The sequence below is a fragment of the Alligator sinensis genome, unplaced genomic scaffold, assembly GCF_000455745.1.
Source record: "Alligator sinensis unplaced genomic scaffold, ASM45574v1 scaffold288_1, whole genome shotgun sequence".
NCBI classification, from domain to species: Eukaryota; Metazoa; Chordata; order Crocodylia; family Alligatoridae; genus Alligator; species Alligator sinensis.
Window position 1 is genome coordinate 422,112 of NW_005841876.1, and position 18,281 is coordinate 440,392.

The 18,281-nt window shown below is 42.3% G+C and overlaps 1 protein-coding gene across 1 annotated transcript in view; it reads left to right on the top strand.

The window, feature by feature from the left end:
• The window catches only part of MYO16 (myosin XVI), a 418,223-nt gene that overhangs the window by 387,651 nt on the left and 12,291 nt on the right, over positions 1-18,281 (top strand). The window contains exon 31 of the mRNA XM_006017262.3: positions 1,822-1,913. Within this exon, the coding sequence (XP_006017324.1) occupies positions 1,822-1,913 (92 nt within the window). The remainder of the gene's footprint in view (positions 1-1,821; positions 1,914-18,281) is intronic.

The following is an 18,281-nucleotide window of genomic DNA, read 5'->3' on the forward strand; positions in this document are numbered from 1 at the left end:
TTCAGGCTTTCCTACTCATACTCTGGCCAGTCCACACACAGCCCTTCAGGCTGCCCCCACACAGATCCTATTCTATGCGGCCACTCTGGGCCACTCTCTTATGTCAGCACTCTTGTGGCGGTTGGCCCATGTGCTGGCTTCAGGCTGCCCCTGCAATCCTACTCAGCACACCCCTTGTGCAGCCCTTCAGGTACACCTCAGCAGACCTTTCTCTACACCCCATCATGCACAGCCCTTCAGGCTGCCAGCATGCACCCTACTCTGTTCAGGCCTTCCCACATACTTCTGCAGCCTTACTGGAGCTGCTCTCTCTCTCTCTCTCTGCCCCTGTTCTGAGGCCTCTGGGGTCTTACACCCCATTGGGTTCAGGTGTCTGTAAACATGCCTGGCCCCTGTGCTTGTCCCTATTACTGTCCCTATCCATGCCACCAGGTAATGGAGGCTGGGGTTTTAAGGCGCCCCTTACTCACCTTTCACTGGGATGGCAACTGGCTTGGCATTTCCTGGGGACCACCCCACCACAGGTGGACCCACCAGACCATCCTTTCCCAGGAGGGTGTAGTTTTTGGTCATTCCCCAGGACCAAGAGCCTCCTGCCATCCCCATAGCTCCTGCCCTTACCTCCAGGATGTTGTGAGCAGCAGCTCCAGCTGGGAGATGTTCTTTCTACAGCTGCAACCAGAAAACTGCCATCTCCCCTGAGGGCCTGAGTTAAAATGGAGGCTGCTCAGCCCCTTCCTCCTATCACAGTGCCCTCCTGCAGTCATGTGACCACCTCATCAGGGCTGGTCCACACCTGCTGGCTGCACTGCTGCCTGCTCTAAGTCCTTAAAGTAGCAGGCACTGAAGGTGCTCTGCCACAGAGAGCCTCCTTCCTTTTCACTGATTCTGCTAGTGGTGTCTCAGTGCCAAATTTTCTGTCATCAGACAATACTGCCCCAAATTATTGAATTGTTTTGGACAAAAACAAGGACAAAAAAATTGAAAAAAAATGACTCACTCCTAATTAGGAGTAATTTAAATCGGTGAAGACCTACCAGTATAAAATTACCTTGAGATCAAACCAGACAGACAATTAGTTCTATTTTTTTTATTATCCAGATATTTTATCGCAAAACTGAATATCCACATATAAAATAGCTGTTGCTCTTTCACAAAATCACCCCTAATAATCACTGCTAACAAGGAGAAGTTTGTTAGTCTGCAGTATTTATTAGTGCCTGCTCCCATACCAGTTTCATAGACAAACTTCTCAGTGCAGTACAGGTTCCCTTTTTCAGATTAAGCTTTGAACCTTTTATTATTTCTCTAAAGACTTTTTGAACAATATATACAGTGCAAAAATAGTGTAAATTGTACAAAGAACACTAGACTCATGAGATCAAGGTACATTTCCTCAATCAACAATGGACATCCTGTGTGATTTAGAAAGTTATTTAGGATAAAATCATGGCGCTTTTCTCTATCCCTATGGAAATACTTCCATGGCAAAAAAAGTATTGGGAGTCATTCTGAAAGAGGAAGTAGGGATACCTCTGCTAAAGGGGGAATCCCAGACTGGTGCAAAGTAAATATATGGTATATGTCAAATTCTTCCTGTGTCTTTGTTCTTCCTGGTAAGTGGTTGATATGCCTATGCAGCTATTTATAGTTGAAGAGTAATAGCAATAATATCCTTGGGAAAATTTCAATAAGTCTTGAAGACAGCAATATATAACCAAATTTATAATGTTGTCCTTATTTAGTAAAAGGTATCAGGCACTCTTTAATGTACTGTACCATATACATTTCAAATTATAAATTAATATTATTCTCTTTTAGGTTTACCAGAGGAAAATGAATATTCAAGACTGTCAGCCAGCAATACAGCAAGTTCATCAATTCAAAGGCATAGAGAGACCCACACTAGTCAGGTGAATATTTCATAGATGGTCTAATATAATCTGCTGAATGAGTAAGAATACTTACAGCATGCTTATTGACATTATTCCCTATTCACATTTGTGAGTTGATTTAAAAAATATGGCTTGCCTTAAGTTTATTCTATTTGTATTAAGTCAAAGACAATTATTTTCTTTTCAGTTTTGTCACTGGGAAACTTTCATTGTGATGGTATTTAATGTTACAATTCAAAGTTTATAACATTTAGAATGGCAGGTTATGAGGACCTAATCTTCAAGCAGGAAATTTGTCTCCTTAGCCTCAGGGAAATAAGACCCTAATATTCCTCAAGATGTTCTGTTCTGTTATACCAAAAATAGTATCTTCATAACAACTTCTGAATTCACTAAAAATAAGTGCAGATACAAGAGAATACATTTTGCACCTTGATTACTTTGAAATTGTGGATTAATTTCACTACATGCAAAGTATTACCCAACCTGAGAGTAACTCTGAAATCCATTAAATAAAACAAAAGTGAATTTTTGAATTTTTGAATTTTTTTCTTTAGTATTTTTATGCAACCTGCAATTTTTTGCATTTCAGATACTTAATTCAAATGCTAAGAATCCAAGGCCCTTGACACACAATACATTTAAAACATGATTAATGTGTTAACCATTCCTTAAATAGTATCCTAGTCACATATTCAAGTAAATTTAAGGTAGGCTAATTAAGTAAATGGGCCACAGTTATTCCACATGCACTGTGTAACAACTCTGTGGCTTGTGTTTAACACACCTTAAATTGAATGTGTGGTCAGCTGGGGATGCCCTATGACAGGCCCCGACACTCCAGGGTTTGGGACACAGTTGTGCCTTACCTAACTGGAATGGGGGCAGAACTAGACCCTGAGGCTTGTGCCCCCACCTACCCCCAGAGGCAGATGGGGGGGCCCAGTGAGCCCGTTCAGGGAGCATCTCCCCAATCTCAGGTTCACTGTTCCCCAGATATTTCAAAACCATGTGTAGCTGGGCTGTACAGATGGTTTTCTGATGTCCCTGGTGCACAGGGACCCCGGGATCAAAGAGTCTGTCTCTAGTCCCCAGCTGGGCTTGGACAGTCAGCTGATTGTCAGATGGGGCTGGGGGATCACACTGGTGCCAGTTCCAGACCCTTGTTCAGTCCCCTGCCCCAGGTAACTATCAACTGATTATGGACACCTACTTTCAACTTGCTGGTACAGTGAGAGCCTGAGCTCTGTCTGCACTGGCAAGTAAGGCATGATAGGGATCTAATCCCCAATCCCAAAAACAAATGTCCTGCCATACTCATGTGGCATGGCAGGAGAAATGATCATTGCGATCGCTGATCAGATCCCATCATATCTTTAAGTGAAGGTCTGACAGCAGTCCAAGAGTGTAGATGGAAGCAACAACTGAAATGTCTCAAAGGGCCAGCTGTACAAAGTTACATACATGCCCTTTGAAATGCACCAGAAGTCTTGAAGTGAGTGCTTCAAAACAGTACTTTTTGAAATTAAATACTGTGTTTGAGTGCTTCGCTTTTTATTACTTATTCACAGCAGGAGAGCCTGCCAGCTGTCCAACCACTAGGTCCCACTTAGGAGTCCCAAGGTGCTGCCAAGTACCCAATGCAACCCCTGCATCTCACCTACTCCTCTGCTGCTGGAGCCAAAACTGGACTTATCTCTTGCTGTCATCTCCTGGAGTTGCCACTGGAGCTAGGCCCTCCAGATTCAATCCCCTCTCTGTTTTGATGAGAAGGGAAAAGGAGAGGTTCAGGGAACTTGGGACTAGGGAAATAGGATCCCAGTATTGTGAAGCCCCCACTGGCTCCCCTCCCTTCTGCTTACCTCTCCAGTCCAGTGCTCTCCACTGTCCTCTACTTTCCCCTGTATGCACCCTTCCTGTCTGGAAGCAGGGAAGGCAGGAGTAGAGCCTCAGTTATCACCAAGGATCCTGGTTTTCTCTGATTTTAAGAAATCCCTAGTTTTCAGTTTTAAAAAAGTAACCCAAAATCCACATTTTTCCAAGATTAAATTAAAACACTAAGTGGTGTTTGATTTTAATCATGGAAAAATGTCGATTTGGGGTTACTTTTTTAAAACCAAAAATTGGGTTATATTTTTTTATCGGAAAAAACCAGGATTCCTGGTTATCATGGCTTTTTCTTGTTCTTTCTGGAAAGTGCTAGAGGAGGCTGCAATGTTTTGAAATATTCTAGCTGGGGAACACCACAGGGGTTGTATGTATGTCCCCTGGCTGACACAGTTCCTTTTTTGAAATGTTTCCAAGTGCATTCCACTTCAAAAGTTACTTCTTTCCACACTCCAGGTAACTGTTTTTTTTCCTTCACTTATTGGATAGAAATAGTATTTTCTTCTGTAGTCTTGATATCTTTCACCTTCTCTTTAAAGAAAATAGAGTCATGAGCCATGATTTTATTTGAGAATGTAAAAGTCTTACAGTAACTGTCAAGGGATTCCAATGAGAAAATATGTTAGAGCTGAGAGGAATTTACTTGACAGGAAAGTCTGATTAATCAATATTACAGTTGTATATTGTAACAGAAGTAGGCATGGCCATGGGTGCATATAAATCTGGGGTTTGGGCTAGCAAGCCAGTCTAGCCCTGTCAGCCACAGGGTTAGGAGCTCCTGCCCAGGAGCCCCAGCAGCCCATGGATGCTAGATAGATTGCTCTGCTGCCTGCAGGAACACTGAGGCTTGGGGAGCTCACAAGGAGCCCAAGCTGGGATGTACACCAGCATGAGGAGTGAAGGAAAGTTTGCCCTCTTAAAGGGGAAGATGCCTGCTTCCACTGTTATTATTTATGTTATAACCCGGTAGCTTGTATTTATGTTGTGTCTACATCGGCAGTTTGGGTTGGGACTGTAGGGGAGCAGTTACGGAGATCCCATTAGTGCCCAAGGGCACACAAGGCTCAAGGCTCTAATGAATATTCAGCCCACAGTGGGTGTAGTGCAAGGCACAGAGACAGGGGCCAGGGTCCTGGTGCCAGAAAGGGGTTCAGCCACACAAGGCCCTGGGGCCTGGCAGACAGGAGCCTGGTGAATAGAAGGGACAAATGAGAGCTAGGGCCTCAAAGTCAGGTCCGATACAGTAGTCCTAGGCTAGAAGGCCTAGCTATAGTAAAGGGGCCAAGGAGGTCGAAGCCCCAACAGAGGGAACAGTGTTATTGTATACCTGCGAGGCATGGGTCATAGCGTAGGGAAGGATTTGGAGCTATGCAATTAGTTGTTAAGACTTTGGGTGCCCTCCCAGGTATAACTGACTACAGAGTGAGTCCCAGTGAGGGGTCTGAGGACTAATGAGGCCCAGTGAGAGGCCTGAGGACCAGTAGGGTACCAGGAAACCCTAGCGGGAGTTCAGTGGAACTGGGGCCATGCAAAGACCTGTGGGCAGCCTTCCTATTTATCTCTATGTTTCTATCAAGACATGGCAGGCGAGACATGGCAGACAAGACATGGCATGCCCTACGGGCTGAGTGGGCACAGTAATGGAGCCACCAGGATGTGTCATGGCCACCCTGGGACTCCAAACCTGTTACACTTTACTACTTTGAAATTGTTCTTTAATTGAGACTACTTCATATGAAGTCAATATATAACATATGACAATTCAAATACTTTGCCACCCAAACAACCACAGATAAATCTGCATAAATTGCTGATTTTTCAGATCAGTTCCATTGCATTCTTTAAAAAAAAATCCCCCAAAATGAAGCTAGAGACAACTCAAAAGCAAAACTTTTCAAGCTTTTTTTTCTAGATGATTACAAAATTTCAGTTCAGGTAGACTAAATGTTCTATTTGCTACCATATGTTTTGCTTTGATTTAGGACATTTTTGGACACTTTTAGCCATTTTTTAGCCATTTTTAGACATTTTATATAAATAAAGAGCATTTGAAAGTGGGGCAGATTCACCAAAGGACTTCAATCATTCACAAGCTGAAAGTGTAGAAAATATTAATCCTGCAGCCCTCTGGTTTAGGATATGTATTTGTGGTCTGAAATATTTGCATTAAAACCCCCTCTCTATTTGTTTTAGAGCAAGCACTTGCATATTCACTGCTCCAATGAACAAAATATTCATTGTTTTTATAATGTTTCAACATGTTCCAAAATTTCCTAAAGCCAGGGGGTAGATGACTTACTGGAGAAGCAAGAAGCTTGCATTCAAATTTCTGCCTCAAGCTAGTCAGGAGAGAGTATGAACCCCCCATCTTCCAATTTCTTTTGAGTGTCCTGTCTACTCAGCTAGTTGGTAGTTCTTCCAAATTTCCAAAAGAGATTTAGCTAAACTGGAACTGCAATTTTGGCAAATAATTTATTCTTCATATATATTATAATAATATTCTTTATTTAATTATTCTTCAGAAATATATGTACCACCCAGCTGTACTCACAGAAGCCTTGCCCAAAAACAAATTCTGTCCTCAGAATCATAGTAATGGCCACACCCTTAAATTCAATTTAATAAGTTCCTCCCCACAGGGGAGCATCCTAACAAAAAACCCGTGTCAGTCTCTTGCCCATAAGAAAAGTTTATGCATACTTTAGAAAGTCGGCTTGCCTTTAACTTTTCCCAATACTGTCTATTCTAATGAACATGTATCTAATAATGTTGCTACGGGTTTTGCTACCATGAAAAAAAATCTCTTGAAATCTGTGCTCACAGGTGTGAAAATTCACATAATGAAAATCATTCCTCACTATGTGTAAACTATGGAGAGTATTTGAAAATAAGTTGTTTTAATTATAACTGGGATTTCTTGGCATACTGCTGGTGATACAAGCCTCCTGTAAAACTCTTTATCATGCTTCACTCTAGTAATCTTACTTTGAAAAAAAATTTACAAATACATGTAATGAGACATTGACTATTTCACAGATCTGTGAAGATACTTGTTGACTAATTACTGTATATGGATAGGCATAAATGGGACTGAAACTGAATCTTTGGATTCTTTAGGAGATGCTCTATCACCTAAGCAAAAGGACACCAGTTCATTAACCTGCAGAGACTTTTAATATTAATGGGTTTTTCATATCTCACTGAGAACTCATTACTGAGGTGACAAGAGTTAATTTAATTTTTGTCACAAAATCGTACAGCTCATATATATCCAAATGAAGTTAAGGTAATGTGCTTCCTGGTACCACCTTCTTTCCCATCATGGGATGCACCACTGAATGTTAAATCCTACACTGTACATTGTAATACATGCACACATTAAAAAGCAAGTGTCTTCAAGTGCATTCAGTGGAGCACATCTTGAGTAGTAGTAGCAGTATCTCTCTTTCTTTTAAGTGAAGTCTTCAAATAATTCTAACTTAGCACAAAATATTCTGCAGACATGATATTAGATACTCTACTGATTACCCCAAGTTTGTCAACATTGTCTGATTCAACTGTCAATTTCAATTAAAGATTGAAATCTGATTATCAATTTTAATTAAAGATATTCACTCAAATGGGACTTTAACAACAATGATATTTTTCAGACCGTTTTCTTTTCATCTCATTGTGATTTCTGTTGAAATTTCGAAGCGAAAGTTTCCATAAAATACTTATTTTAAAATACTGTCTTCACTCACAGGGGGAGGCAATTTAAAAATAATAGTATGGCACTTTTCTTCACCAAATTAAAAATAATTTCAAAGACAATTTTGTATCAAATATTTTTGTCAAGAATTTTCATCAAAAGAAATAAAAGCTCTGCCATTTGAAAAGAATCGCAAAACATTTTAAATTTTTTCAGCCAATACAAACCCTTTCTTCCATTATTACTGTTCTGTTGCTGTGTGGGCATAGGTTTCCAAGTTACTATATACATATCAAGTAGGTGACAAGAACCTGTGGCACATCAGTGTGTACTAGATGTGATGTGGTAGCATTAACCCCATGCCTTCCACCCCATGTAATATTTTAAAAGATAAACAATTGGCTGAATCTGGGGGTCATGGGTCTGTGGATCAGTGGTTGACAGAGGTTCCATGTGGCTGAATCTGCTTGGGCTCCAGAACTTAAATAATGTATTAATGAATGTGAGTTCATTTCTTGAAAGGATTGAGAGGACCTGGGGTTCATTTCTTGAGAGGAACTCACAATGTGAGTTCTTTTCTTGAGAGGATTCCAGATTTCCAGTATTTTAAGATTTAATCAAAAAAAAATCCAGTCCATTTTCTTGCAAAGACAACCTTCAGAAAGAATCACAGTAAATAAAGTTTAAGACAAAAAAAAAAAAACATTTCCCCTCCTAATATCCAAAGCTGAAATGTCAAAAACTTTTCTTCTACCTAGCCCCTTCAAGAAGTAGGCACATGCCTATCAGTTCCTGAAAGAAGGTCTGTTACACCCTTCTGGGAAAAATACCTAATTTGTTCTGATTTTTGGGACCTTCATCATACAAACTCCAGACCCCTACTATTGTGAAACAAAGAGCATTAGAAGCTCCTCTTCATATGAGATTCAACTCAATATTTCTTCATCTTACACTTTCCTCATCTTAGAATTTTTATTAAAGGTTTGGCACCTTCCAGGTGTACCTGGTTTCACAGTATATAGCTCTCATGTTAAATTGCTCTTCAAGCTGGCGGGCTCCTTCCAAAATGGAGGAGAAAGCAGGAGGATGCCTCTTCTGCTTGCTTACCTGCAGTTTTGCATAGGTGGGAAATTTTGCTTATTCTGCTTTAACCTTACATATGGGATCAGCCTCACACAGGCTGCATCTACACAAGATGCTGACTGCGCAGTAGCTCATTGCTACTGTGCAGTAGTGTTGAATGGCATGAAGCATGATGTGGCACTACTGCACGGTAGTAACAAGCTACTGCTGAGTCATTGTCACCAAAAAGTAGTTCAGGGATACTGCTGCAGAGTAACTCTGGTTACTGTGCAGTCATTTAGTACTTGTATATGCAAGTACTAAATGACTGCTCAGTAACAGCTGCACAGTCAGCATCTTGTGTAGATGCTGCTACAGAGCAGCAGCATGATCCCATCTGCCAATGTAAGCATTAAGCTACTTCTGCACACTCTTGACCTGCATTCTTTGCAGTTTAGTCAGTGCTCCAGGAAGTGGTCCCAATGCATAGGTGGGACTACTTGAATATTAGCATCTTGATTGAAAAAATAGATACCATAGAATCAAGCACTTCAGGAAATATTATTTTTATGTTCCCCTTTCCTTTTTCCCAGGGATTTTTTCTATCCCACCTCTGTGCACTGGACCCAATATCTGTTGTTTACTGCCAGCAATGCAAGCACTGAAGCTTCAAAGGGACTTTATGACCTCCTCACTTGCTAGCTCCTTTGCCTCTCTTTGCATTCCATATGTTTAATATATATGAGCACAAACACAGCTGGGACATAATAAGCTGTCTGCCAGGAACAGCAGCAAGACAAAGTAGAGTCAGCAGGAGGATTGAATTACAGGAGCCTTTCCTTCCTGATTTCTCCAGCACAGTTAACCAGCACTTAATTTTTCTGTAAAAAATAGTCGCAGTTGTTATTACTGTTTGCTTTCTTAGTCTCTGACTTGGGAGATGAAGAGAGGGGGGTGGAGAGAGACCGTGCAGAGGAAGCAGGAATCTGGCCATAACATGCCTTGTGTGAGCAGCCAAAAGCAGCATTGACAATATATTAAATGGATGAGGTTAGTAATGAAGATGGAGAAGGCAATGGGTAATGTAGAAAGTTTAAAAGCAAATGGGAGATATATGGGAAGACTAAAATGGGAGCCCAGATGATTTAGAAATATCTTTGGTATAAGGGCCAAAAAAATGACCATGAAGGAAAATACCATTGGGAGGGAGCCATGGGGGGTTAGGAAAGAAAGGAAAGGAGAGACAGAGAAAATAAAATAGAGAGCAGAGAAGGTAAATAATTGATGGGGAGAAAAACTGACAGAAAAGAGAAAAACAGAGTTAAAGAATGAAGGAAACTGAAAGAGAGAGATGAAGGAATAATAATATTGAAAACAAGCATGGTATTCCATACATCTCTAACACATGCAAGCAGCATTGTATTCATTTACATCCTTTTATTTTTGTTACATTTCCCTAGAAGAAAAGTGGGAGTCACAATAATTTCGTAATGTGCCCAATATGCACACATTTGCCTTCTGACTTACAATGCAAATTGGGTTATAACCCTTGGGCTCCTAGAAATTTCCATGCAAGTCTGGGTACACTGCGATCATGGGGGGGGGGAGGGGAGGGAGGGGAGTAAAAATCTTGACAGGAGCTGTGAAACATCTTCCCGGGGATTTATTTTTAAGCCTAAAGGCTTAATTAATTTGATTCATAGGTTCATAGATGCTAGAATCAGAAGGGACCTCAACAGATCATCGAGTCTGACCCCCTGCCTGGGCAGGACTGCTGTCTGTCAGTTTGTGACCATTGTTCCTTGTTACCCCAAGAGGCACCCTGGTGAGCAGAGCCTCTCCGATGCCTTGCTGTGTCCCCCTAATGAATTTGTAGGTAGTCACAAGATCACCTCTCAGCCTTCTCTTGTGGAGGCCAAAGAGGTCCAGGTTCCTTAGTCTCTCCTCATGGGGCTTGTCCTGTAAGCCTCTAACCATACGAGTGTCCCTCCTCTTGACCCTCTCGAGTCTATCAACATCCTTCTTGAAGTATGGTGCCCAAAACCGGATGCAGTACTCCAACCAATGCCCTGACCAACCCTGACCAATGCCGCATAGAGGGGAAGTATCAACTCCTTGGTTCTATTTGTCATGCATCTACTGATGCATGGTAAAGTGCGGTTAGCTTTGCTGATGATTTTGTCACACTGACAACTCATTTTCATCTTAGAGTCCACTATGACTCTGAGATCCCTTTCCACTTCTGTGCGGCTGAGACAGTCACTTCCCAGCCAGTAGGTGTGCTGGTTATTTGTGCGCCCTAGGTGCAGCACTCTGCACTTGTCCTTGTTATACAGCATCCTATTGTGTACTGCCCACTTTTCTAACCTGTCCAGGTCTGCCTGCAATCATTCCCTACCCTCTGGAGTGTGTACTTCACCCCACAATTTAGTATCATCTGCAAACGTGGACAGAGTACACTTCACACCCGCATCCAAGTTACTGATTGTCACAGGGCACTGAGGTGCCCTGCTCCTAAAGAGGGGAAACTGCTAGAGAAAGAGCCCTAGCAGTGAATAAGGACCCCAGCTGTTGGTTGCCAGGGCAACTGGAGCCAGCAAGCAATCTCACCTGCCAGCGGTCAGCTGACTGAAAGGGGCAGGGCCTGGCTCCCTTATAAACTCTAGGAGCTGAGGACAGAGGTAGTTCACTGCCGGCAGCCCAGGAGGAAGGAGCTGTCTGCCATGAAAGAGAGGAGAAGCCTAACTGAAGGAGCAGCTGCTGACACAGCTGCGGAATGGAGTTTTTCCCCGTAGGCTGGAATGTTGTTGTGGCCAAGCAGCTTCAGTTTAAGTTACAGCCGAAGGGCTTGCATTTGTGTTGTTGTTTATCACCGGTGGTTTGGGTGAGGCTATTAGGGGTTGGAGGAGGCCTCATAAGGGACCCACAGTAGTGTGGGGACCCGAGCGCCAGTGAGGGCGCAGCATTCGGGGTACATAGACCCCAGCCCCAGAGAGGGGCAGTTGAGAAGCCCAAGAGAAGGGGGTGTTGCTAAGAAGACCCAGTGCAGGCATGGTGAGCCCCGGAGCAGGGGCAGCGCTACAGCGAGAAGGCCCCTGAGGGAGGGCAGCGCTACAGAGAGAAGGCCCGGAAAGAGGGCGGCATTGCAGAGAGGCCCGGAGAGAGGGCGGCAATACTGAGGAGGCCCGGAGAGAGGGCGGCAACACGGAGGAGGGGCAGCATTGTGGAGAAGGCCCCAGAGAGAGGGCGCGGAGAGAGACAGGGCTGTGGAGAGCCCGAGTGCCAGAGAGAATGTAGACCTGGACAGAACAACATCTGTGACATCTGCGAGGCTTGGGGCGTGGTATTGGGGTGGTAGGAGCCACACATAGCCCATAAGGCTAGGGTGCCCCGAAGCACCCATTTGCAGGTCAGGACCGATGAGGGGTCTGGGAGTCCATGGGGCCAGAGGTTATAGTAAACCATGTCCAAGAAGTCATAGGGCAGCTTCCCTAATATATTGGAACATCAAGGACGTGGCGGGCGAGAATCTGAGGGTGCCCTTGGGCCAACTTGGCACAGGAAGGGGGCCTTGAGGAGATCACGGCCCTTCTGCAGGACCCCGCTGTGACACTGATGAAGATATTGAAGAGTACAAGTCCAAGGACCAAACCCTGTGGGACCCCACTACCCACATCCTTCTAGTTCGATACCGACCCGTCTGCTACCACTCTCTGGGTGCGACTGCTAAGCCAATTTGCCACCCACCGGACCGTGTAAACATCTGTCACAGCCTCTTAATTTATCTATGAGAATGGGATGAGATACTGTATCAAAGGCCTTGCTAAAATCCAAGAAAACAACATCCACCTCTGCTTCTGTATCTAAGCATTTTGTGACCAGTTAATATCAGTGTGTGTTCAGTACTTAATGCCTTACATGCTTGTTTCTATAACAAGACACTGGGCAAACCAACCATTGCAAACTACCATTCTGCTATACAGAGTAACACTCATACACCCTGGCATATGAGCTTTTAGTTACACATTTCTGAAATGTCATGTTCTTCTATCACAGGCACTGAAGGTAGTAAAGCCAAAGATAATACTTATTTTTTCACAGAGTTTCATTAGAAAATCTGAACTCTTCCCTCTGCTATTTTGTTCAAATCTCATAGTACTGTTTGGCGTATTACAGTAATGTAACAGCAAGCATTTGACAATGAAAAATGGGAAGCGTCTTTTCACATTTGTGAAGAATGTATTTATTGTTTCATTATAGCTTAAGCCATAGGTCTTATTTTGTGAAACCTTACTGTTTTCAGCAGTCTATCTCCTCAGAAAGAACTTCATATTAATTATAGTTTCAAGGGCCCTATTTGTTCCTACTTGATTTAATATTTGTTACCAATCAGTTTTTTGTTGAATGTTCAGAAGTTTTAAAATATTAATCCTGGATACTGCTGTAAATTGTTATTGTAATCCTGCTATTAGCATTTAAATAGAGGCCTCTAAAAATTATTAATGTATGCCATGTTCAACTAGTAGCCAGAAGAAATTTTTGATCATCCTTGTAGAAAAATGTGGTAATCAAGCAAGTTTAGTCTACAACAATAAAAACATTAACACCTTCATAGACATGTAACATCCAAGGTATGAAATATTATTAGTCTGTCTATATCACTGTTCCGAATAGAGAAATGCCAGTAAATTGCTTTCAAGGGTTTTTGTTTCTGTTTTCATTTTGTTTGATTGTTTTGTCAATAATATCTTCTCTTTTTTTTGTAATCTTATACACAGACAAGGTATAATACATACATAATACAACTTTAAAATTTTGCCGAAAGTAAGTAAATAAAAGAAAATAGTGTATGACACTGTACAAATTCATCAACTGAGTACACATGTCATGGGCCAATATCATGACAGCTAACCCACAGAAAGGGTTAGGTTTTTGAGAGGACAGTGTCACAACCCAAGGGTGTGATTTTGTGTGCGCGCGCTTCGGCACTGCTAAATTATTTCCTGCCACTTGTAGCTTTCTTTGCAGGGTGCATTTCTTAGTTGCAAAGAGAAATGCACGGTGCAAAGGAGTTCCTGCCACCCGCATGCAAATTTGTGTCCCACTATTGGCCAGTTCTAAATTATTCCCACGTGGCGGCTAGTGATTGGCTTGCTAGCCGTATAAGAGGTTTGAGCAGTTTCTGCCCAAGTTGGAGGACTCCACAACCATCTGGAGGAGGAGGACTTCACGTCTTGTGAAGACCTCTAAGTGCTGTGGAGCCTATCGGACCCAGCGTGTACCTTGAGAAGGCTATAGGGGTCTGATCAACCTCTGGCCTCTCCCCGTTGCTGAACGATCCCTCGACGAACCCCTTCCCTGCGCGCAAGTTCCACGGAGCCTAGCAAACTTCATGTGAGTGAATCCAGAGCTCTTTCTCTGAGTTGTTTTCTTCAGTTGACACGACGGGCTCGCGTTTTTAGAGCCTTCAACCAGATTGGGTTAGAGGTTCGCATGGAAGGAACTCTTGTCCGCTTCTCTTCTTTTCTGTCTGTAACTGCAACTCAAGCAAGTTTTCCTGCCTGCACCGCGACCATCTTCGGTGTAAGTAAAATAATCTTTAATCAACCGCTAAGCGTCCGTGCCTAATTCTAGCCCGCCGGCCTGCATTCTCCGACCCGTGTGCCAGGGCTGCTGGCCACAGCCCGCGCCGCGTGCCCCCGAGAACCTGGGACTGCTCCCGGCTTGCACAGACAGAATGTCAAAGAAATTCTCACTGGCAGGAGTTCCTAGAATCGACCACTGCGACATCCTTTACAAAGAAAGTGTGAGCCTTTGGGCCAAAATAACTACATAGTAAGCAACTTGAATTGCTGGAGAGAGAGAGGGAGAGAGAAATCACAGCCCTATTTTTCTTACAGTTCTCAGTGGCAAACCCTTTTGATCCTCATGTTCACTAAATAAAAGAGTGGAAATTGTGTTTCTGCTGTGATGAAGAGAATGAGGACTCCTTGTCCCCTCTCCTTGTACATTCATATTGTGCTAACCAAAATCTCATTCTATATCCAGACACAGGCACACTTTAAAATTCAATCAAGTCCTGAAGGCAAACACCAACAAAATGTTGTGTTTGAATCAAGGCTTTTGGTCCAGCCCATTGTATAGCACTAGACTATAGAAAACGGCCCCATAAAATCTTAGCTACAGACAAGAAGACAAGTATTGCTGCATTCAGCAAGCTAGAGAGGGGGGATGCCCACATTTCAGTCATTTAGGAACACAGCATTGGCAATAGCAATGTTTTCTTCCAGATGACCAAAGTACAGGAGCTGTGGTAAGAAGGGATATTCATTTAATGGAGCAGCCTCACTGAAGAATATGCATTGAATAATCATTCCCACAATATTGTGGTTCAATTTAACCTACTCATCTTCATGATACCTTTCTGATGTACCCAATCTACATCCTAGCACATCAGTTTTAAATATTATTCCACTTACACAGTAATGTATTGTCTACAACCATATCTATAAGAACCAAGAATTGTCTGGCGCTAAGGACTCATAACTGATAACTGTATGTGATCTCCTTCTTTCTAACATTCTTTGCATTGGTTGGGGAATAAAGTCTGGAAACTATTCAAATATATACATACATGAAGCTTCTGATTATTTTTCTGGGTTTATCATAATTGTAACATTCCTGGGGCTTTGCATAATCACTATATTCTACCTTGACCCAATGTTATTGATTGACCACTGAAAAAAACTTCATTCTTTCTACAAGGTTGTTGGTTGTAACTATGTTGGTCTAAATGCATAAGCAGGCAAGGTTCTTTGGGTAAAGAACTAAACAACCAACAACCCTCAACATGAAAGATATCGAATTTTGCCATTTGAAATGGAAACTTCACAACATGAAGAAAAAAGGTAACCTCAACAGCGACATATACTTTCTAAGCCTATGCAAGAAACTCAACATCATTCCTTGAGGACTGAGCATCTACAATCCTCTACCACACACAACTCCAAATATTCTTCACAACTATGCAGGAGAACTTCAGATCCAACTATTTAGTTGGTCTAATAAAAGATATCACATCTACCCAAAGAACCTTGCCCGCTTTCATTCTTTGTGGAAGCTAACTGAGTCTAATGAATCTAATATCTTGTTGGCATGGATAAGGTGTCACTTCATTTTGAGGTAAAAATGCAAGAGACCCGAAGACCAGATTCCATTGCAAGTACAGTTTGCAAAAATGAATTATGGCAAAAAATCTGAGTACTTCCATTGTGGATAACTTACTTCCACTAGATAGAAATTGAGCTCTAGTAAGTTGTTTTCTCCCCACAACTATTGAAAAGCTGTTCCAGCACTTCACTAGTATTAGCAGAGAAAGGGATGATGAGGTAGCCTGTGTTAGCAAAAGACTGGATTCTAGGATGAACAAAGTATCTTCCTGCCATATGTCTTTATGACCTGCCATGTTGGAAATGGCCATCAAGTCTAGCATCTTGCATCCAGAAGTAACTATTATTTACTGCTGTCATACACCCAGGCAGATGTCAAATGCAGTTCCTGGGGGAAACTATTCCTTTCTGACCCCTCTAGTAATCACCTTATGCTCGGCAGTGAGTCCTTTTGTTATCCTTACTGTACCCCACGTGAACAGAAAGTTGTTACTGATCAAAAACTGCTATTGTTTTGTGGTTTGTCATAATCCCACTATGTTATGATTTAATATAGTAATGATTTATTCTGAATTTCTAGAATTATTTTAAACATGGCTTTAGTATGTTTAGTGTGCAGAGTGAAAATTTGGGGAAAAAACATATTTTGATAGTAAGCAATTTTAATTTAGTGGCAGATTATATTCTCATTTACAACAAAGCAAATGCCTTATATATTAACCGTGTCCCTGAATTTCATGCCAGACTAGATTTAAATACAACTCCACTGACCTCTCCAGAGGTCACTGGTACAATTCCCCTGACAGAGTTATCCCAGATCTTCAGAGTTATCCCAGATTGTAACAGTTATCCCAGATCTTCAGAGTTATCCCAGATTGTAACAGTGACTATGTTGCTATTATTCATGTCTTTTCAGTGAATACATTTGTATACCAATTTTACATTATGACTAATCTTGTGCATCACAGAATAAGATTTCCAGTGTAAAAAAAGTCATCAATTGTATATGAAACATATTAACTAAGATAGTTTCCCCATTACAAAGCAAATATCAAATTATGTTGTCCAATGGGACTGTTTCAAAAAATGCATGTTGCAAAATTCACAAGAGAATTGGATGAATCAGCTTGCATCCCAGTGGCACTTTTTGTATTAGAAAATTTTAAATGGAAATTTTGAAGCATGTAAACTCATTTATCATAGCTGATCTCTGCTTCCAGCTGGGGTCTTAAGTGACCAATGTGAGTTTCCCAATCAAATACAAATTAACATTGATTTGATTTACACTGAATGCTTAACTGGGTTTTTAAAATATCCTTGTTTCAATGTGAGTGAGTGAGTGAGAGAGAGAGAGAGAGAGAGAGATTCTCTCTACTGTACTTTTAAATTAATAATTTAATCTACAGGTGGCTATCTATTTTCCCAGGTTAGCAATACCAAGGAGTGCAAGACTTAGTCTTGTTTTAGTAGCAAGGGAAAAGGTGGAAATCTGGGTGACTGGGAGTAAATATTTTTGAGAGTTGTTGTTAGTTAGAAAAGAAGAATTTAGAGAGACTTGTCCGTATGAAAAGGTTTATAGCAATATTTCTGAGAAAGAAATCAGAACACCTCTTAAGCAGTGTTCTAAGGCAGTTCTTGAATAAGAAGAAAGAAAATCAAAACCAAGAAATGCAAGCAATTGAAAAGAGGTTCTACAGCACAGGTATAGGCAGATCAGGACACACATGGAAGTTTGCCAGCAGTTTAATGGTGAAAAAGGAGAAGAATCAGAGAAGGGTTAAGGCACGGAGAAATGAAATTAGATACTTGTTAAATAGTGACGTGACATGCAAAATTAAACCAACACTTATTGACTCGCTAGTAATTTTTGCATCATAGGAAAATAATTCAATTAGGGATTTCTAGTTGGAATTCTGTGGCCTATATTACACAGGAGGTGACATTAGATCATTAGTCATCATAGGAATTTCTTCTGGCTTTAAAATCATGAAACATTTGACATGAAAACTCTGAACAAATCCCAGGCAGGGCCCCGCCTAGCCAGAGAGCAGATTCATCAACGGTGGGCCCATTGCGCATGCATGTAGTTTAAAAGGGCCCGCCAACAGCAAAAAAGCCTCAGGCTCCGGGAGTGGCAAGAGACGTGTGGGTATAAGCTCGCTGCATCCCTGCTCCCCCAAAGCCCACCAGAGACCCCCCAGCAGCTGCGGAGCCCCCTGCCAACCCCCAGCACAGCCGGAGGTAAGTAGGGCCCATGATGGGAGGGGGTTAACCCTTAGAGAGTGGGAGGAGGCAGCTGAGTGGGACCTGGGCCAGGTCTCTCCCCAACCAGGCCCCTACTTTGCCCAGCCCCCCCAGGGACCCATGCAACTGGAGCCACATGAACAGGCTGCAGAAACAGGTGCACTTGTCTGCCAGTGTGTGAGTTAGCACGGAGTTCACACAGGAGGTTGCGTGGGAGGGCCCGAGGCCCTGCCTGTGAACCCCCCAGGGTAGACAGTCCTAGCCATAGCCAGCCTACTAGTGGCATGATGTGGATGGCCTGATGTGGAGGGCGTGGTCAGCGCATCTACACCA